Source organism: Hyla sarda, chromosome 8 (assembly GCF_029499605.1).
Source record: "Hyla sarda isolate aHylSar1 chromosome 8, aHylSar1.hap1, whole genome shotgun sequence".
NCBI classification, from domain to species: domain Eukaryota; kingdom Metazoa; phylum Chordata; class Amphibia; order Anura; family Hylidae; genus Hyla; species Hyla sarda.
Genome location: NC_079196.1, coordinates 170389599 through 170395598, shown reverse-complemented (window position 1 = coordinate 170395598; position 6000 = coordinate 170389599). Strand labels below are relative to the sequence as shown.

Here is a 6000-nt window from a genome sequence, read left to right as displayed (position 1 = left end):
TATGTACTGTATGTGTGTATATGACCTATGTACTGTATGTGTGTATATGACCTATGTACTGTATGTGTGTGTATATGACCTATGTACTGTTTGTGTGTATATGACCTATGTACTGTATGTGTGTATATGACCTATGTACTGTATGTGTGTATATGACCTATGTACTGTATGTGTGTATATGACCTATGTACTGTATGTGTGTATATGACCTATGTACTGTATGTGTGTGTATATGACCTATGTGTGTATATGACCTATGTACTGTATGTGCGTATATTACCTATGTACTGTATGTGTGTATATTACCTATGTACTGTATGTGCCTTTATGTTATGTGCTTGTATTTATTGTATGAAACACATTATTAGGGAATTATTGGAGGAATGTAAGCACAGTATATAGGGAATTTATGGAAGCACAGTATATATTTCATTATTTTGGAACATTATATTTTTATGTATACTGGCACTGTGTATAGATCCTTAGGGTGCGTTCACATGTGCCCATTTTTGCTGCAAATTTTGCTGCTGCAGATTTTGCTTCCCATTGACAATGGGAAGATAAATCTGCTAAAGCAAATCTGCAGCAAAAAATACGCACGTGTGAACGCACCCTTAGTGGTGGCACAGTATAGTTAAATAATAGTGGCAAAGTATATAGTTCATTAATGGTGGCACAGTATATAGGGAATTAATAGATGAATGGTGGCACAGTATATAGTTCATTAATGGTGGCACAGTATATAGGGAATTAATAGATGAATGGTGGCACAGTATATAGGGAATTAGTAGATGAATGGTGGCACATTATATAGGTAATTAATAGATGAATGGTGGCACAGTATATAGGGAATTAATAGATGAATGGTGGCACAGTATATAGTTCATTAATGGTGGCACAGTATATAGGGAATTAATAGATGAATGGTGGCACAGTATATAGGTAATTAATAGATGAATGGTGGCATGGTATAGTTAAATAATAGTGGCATAGTATATAGGGAATTAATAGATGAAAGGTGGCACAGTCTATAGTTCATTAATGGTGGCACAGTATATAGGGAATTAATAGATGAATGGTGGCACAGTATATAGGTAATTAATAGATGAATGGTGGCACAGTATATAGGGAATTAATAGATGAATGGTGGCACAGTATATAGGGAATTAATAGATGAATGGTGGCACAGTATATAGGGAATTAATAGATGAATGGTGGCACAGTATATAGGGAATTAATGGTGGCACAGTATATAGGGAATTAATAGATGAATGGTGGCACAGTATATAGGTAATTAATAGATGAATGGTGGCACAGTATATAGGGAATTAATAGATGAATGGTGGCACAGTATATAGGGAATTAATAGATGAAAGGTGGCACAGTATATAGGTAATTAATAGATGAAAGGTGGCACAGTCTATAGTTCATTAATGGTGGCACAGTATATAGGGAATTAATAGATGAATGGTGGCACAGTATATAGGTAATTAATAGATGAAAGGTGGTACAGTATATAGGTAATTAATAGATGAAAGGTGACACAGTCTATAGTTCATTAATGGTGGCACAGTATATAGGGAATTAATAGATGAATGGTGGCACAGTATATAGGTAATTAATAGATGAATGGTGGCACAGTATATAGGGAATTAATAGATGAATGGTGGCACAGTATATAGGGAATTAATAGATGAATGGTGGCACAGTATATAGGGAATTAATAGATGAATGGTGGCACAATATATAGGGAATTAATAGATGAATGGTGGCACAGTATATAGTTCATTAATGGTGGCACAGTATATAGTTCATTAATGGTGGCACATTATATAGTTCATTAATGGTGGCACAGTATATAGTTCATTAATGGTGGCACAGTATATAGGGAATTAATAGATGAATGATGGCACAGTATATAGGGATTTAATAGATGAATGGTGGCACAGTATATAGGGAATTAATAGATGAATGATGGTACAGTATATAGGGAATTAATAGATGAATGGTGGCACAGTATATAGGGAATTAAGGGGGGGGTATGGTATATAATTAAAGGGAAACTGACAGGCTGTTTACTCGCACTAAACCCAATACACTAGGTTACAGTGCAGTATACAAAAATTGGTCTTTCCATTTTCTAGGTATTGCCCCACATTGCTAGTATGCGAAGTCAGTCTTGTGCGCAATGGAGGCGGAGCTTCCCTGCCTCCATCCTGTATGCTGTACTATGCCTGGCCGTCTTTGTATATCTATAATTCTTTTTTTTTTTGCCAACTCTAGTATATTGTAGACTGTAAGCATATATTAGTGTGGTGTCCATCTCTTCAGTGTAAGAACCAGAGCTGTGTGGAGATTCCTGCATAAGGTGGGTGATTGGTGCTGGGTGATGGGTGCTGGGTGCTGGGTGATGGGTGCTGGGTGATTGGTGCTGGGTGCTGGGTGATTGGTGCTGGGTGATTGGTGCTGGGTGATTGGTGCTGGGTGATTGGTGCTGGGTGATTGGTGCTTGGTGATTGGTGCTGGGTGATTGGTGCTGGGTGATTGGTGCTGGGTGATTGGTGCTGGGTGATGGGTGCTGGGTGATGGGTGCTGGGTGATGGGTGATGGGTGCTGGGTGATGGGTGCTGGGTGATTGGTGCTGGGGGATGGGTGCTGGGTGATTGGTGATGGGTTCTGTCATATAGAGGTCAGACCGGGGCATATAGGGGGAGATTTATTAAAACCTTTGCAGAAGAAAAGCCTTCTGCAAAACGATCTGATTGGTTGCTATGGGCGACTGCACCGCTCTTTCTCTGCACAGGTTTGATAAATCTCCTCTATAATACAGTATATTATAGGGCAGCTGTCACATGTTTTCTGTAAATAAGACTGGTAGCACAGCCAAAGTGTATATACACATGGCAGACCTTCATAGAAACTGTTCTTGACTCGATTTTACAAAAACACCAAATTTTATGGGCATCGGAATGTCGAGGAGGCCTGGCGGGAGTCCACTGTATCCCTGGGCCGCAGCACATCTGCCCATTAAGTCTGGCAGACGTTTTTTAAATTATGAAAAGTGCCCTCTTTTTTTGAGCCCCTGCCCTTCAAAATGTCTGTGCACGTCCCTGCTGCTCGGTGTTATATTAGAATTATTTTTCACTTCTTTTAGGTGGTTTTGGGTTCTAGTATGCGCTTATATTTTATGATCTACGGTAGCTTTACTCCGAGTTTCATCTTGCCTCCATCCTGGTCCTGAGCGGCACAAGTACCTGTTTGGGTACGTGGCCATGGTTACCAATCAAGCCGACTTGGGCCTTAAAAAGAGGTTGCGCAATGACGTACTTCCGAGACCGGACGAAGCACATCCTTGTGGGAAATACCGGTATTGTCTCTTAGCGCTTCCTGCGACATGCTGTGCCTGTGACCCCGGACTCCCGGACACTACTACCGATACCCAGCGGTGAGTGCAGATGCTTTCTTTCTTTTACGTCTATTATATGATTCTGCTGTGAGTTTTCTGCACCCCGCAGATCGGTTCTACTCTGAAAACCCTGACGTCCCGTAGCCGCTGCCATTTCCACCCAGCCATCACCCGGCAGGTATGTATGTGCTAACCCCTACACCTACGTGTGCTCTCCTCTCATCTTCATTTGTAGATACCCCTCTACACACCAGTCACCCATGTACACTCCTCCACACCCCTCTGTCACCCATGTACACTCCTCTACACCCCTCTTTCACCCATGTACACTCCTTCACACCCCTCTGTCACCCATGTACACTCCTCCACACCCCTCTGTCACCCATGTACACTCCTCTACACTCCTCTGTCACCCATGTACACTCCTCCACACCCCTCTGTCACCCATGTACACTCCTCCACACCCCTCTGTCACCCATGTACACTCCTCTACACCCCTCTTTCACCCATGTACACTCCTCTACACTCCTCTGTCACCCATGTACACTCCTCTACACCCCTTTGCCACCCATGTGCACTCCTCTACACTCCTCTGTCACCCTTGTACACTCCTCCACACCCCTCTGTCACCCATGTACACTCCTCCACACCCCTCTGTCACCCATGTACACTCCTCCACACCCTTCTGTCACCCATGTGCACTCCTCTACACTCCTGTCACCCTTGTACACTCCTCTACACCCCTCTGTCACCCATGTACACCCCTCTGTCACCCCTCTACACACCAGCCACCCATGTACACTCCTCTACACCCCTCTTTCACCCATGTACACTTCTCTACACCCCTTTGCTACCCATGTACAACCCTCTACACCCCTCTGTCACCCATGTACACTTCTCTACACCCCTCTGTTACCCATGTACTCCCCTCTACACCCCTCTGCCAGCCATGTACACTCCTCTACACCCCTCTGCCACCCATGTACAACCCTCTACACCCCTCTGTCACCCATGTACACTCCTCTACACCCCTCTCTCACCCATGTACACTCCTCTGTCACCCCTCTACACACCAGTCACCCATGTACACTCATCTACACTCCTCTGTCACCCATGTGCACTACTCTACACTCCTCTGTCACACATGTACACTCCTCCACACCCCTCTGTCACCCATGTACACTCCTCCACACCCCTCTGTCACCCATGTACACTCCTCTACATCCCTCTGCCACCCATGTACACTCCTCTACACCCCTCTTTCACTCATGTACACTCCTCTACACCCCTCTGTCACCCATGTACACTCCTCTACACTCCTCTGTCACCCATGTACACTCCTCTACATCCCTCTGTCACCCATGTACACTCCTCTGCCACCCATTTACACTCCTCTACACCCCTCTTTCACTCATGTACACTCCTCTACACCCCTCTGTCACATATGTACACTCCTCTATCCCCCTTCCATAGACTTGCATAGCGGGCCGGGGGGTGACATCACACGGAGGCGGAGTCGTGACGTCATGATACTCCGGCCCCGTGGCGAATAAAAGTTTGCGGGGATCCCCAGCGGCGGGACCCCCACAGGGAGACATCTATCCTTTGGATAGGGGATAAGATGTCTCAGGGCTGGAGTACCCCTTTAATATGTTAGCCAAGCTTTCTTACAATCTTACTGAGGAACTTTCTGACAATATTTTACCATTTCTTCTCACACTGTATGGTCACTGCAATTCTCTGTAAAGACAAGGTTACTCATTAACCCGTACAGGACCTAGGGCGTATGGATACGCCTTCTGTACCTGGGTCTTAAGGACCCAGGGCATACCTGTACGCCCGTGGGAATTTCGGTTCCCGCCGTGTGCCGGGAGGGGATCGGGCCGGGGTGACTGCTGATATATCGATCAGCAGGCACCCCGTGCAAATGCCCAGGGGGTTCATCAGACCCCCCCCCATGTCGGCGATCGGCGCAAATCGCAAGTGAATTCACACTTGCGATTTGCGCCGATTCCGGGTCATTCGGGTCTATGGTGACCCGGTGACCCGGAATAGAAGGGGGATCGTGGGTGTCTAAGACACCCACGACCCCTCTATAGCCATAGGAGTGACGCGACCACCAATAGCAGATTAGCGGCGGGGGGGGGTTTACATTCATTTTACCCGTTCTGCCCACCCACAATAGGCGGGGCAGGACGGGGAAATGATGGGGACCGAACGCCGAAGATCCACTTACCCGTCGGTGGAAGCTGCCGCGGCGGTGATCGGCGCGGGCGGCGATGTCGTGCGGCAGAAGAGGACGGCTCCCTGGATCCGACGGAAGCCGGTAAATTGCCTAGCAACATCTAGAGGGCTACAATCTGAGACTGTAGCCCTCCAGATGTTGCAAAACTACAACTCCCAGCATGCCCAGACAGCTGCTGGGCATGGTGGGAGATGCAGTTTTGCAACAGCTGGAGGTCTACAGTTTAGAGACCACTGCACAGTGATCTCTATACTGTAGCACTCTAGATCTTGCAAAACTACAACTCCCAGCATGCCCACATAGCTGTTTGCTGTCTGTGCATGCTGGAATTTGTAGTTTTGCAACATCT

General features: G+C 46.1%; 1 protein-coding gene across 7 annotated transcripts in view; it reads left to right on the top strand.

Annotated features, from left to right (window-relative positions):
- The window catches only part of LOC130284282 (pejvakin-like), a 60938-nt gene that overhangs the window by 17136 nt on the left and 37802 nt on the right, over nt 1-6000 (top strand). For 2 of the 7 annotated variants that reach the window (XM_056534491.1, XM_056534490.1), the window contains exon 2: nt 3155-3445. The exons of 2 other annotated variants lie outside the window; for them this stretch is intronic. In XM_056534491.1, the coding sequence (XP_056390466.1) occupies nt 3273-3445 (173 nt within the window). In that variant the 5' untranslated portion in view covers nt 3155-3272. Of the gene's footprint in view, nt 1-2717; nt 3585-6000 lie in introns of those variants that run through there. 3 more of the 7 variants (XM_056534497.1, XM_056534492.1, XM_056534496.1) reach the window with 3 other exon arrangements.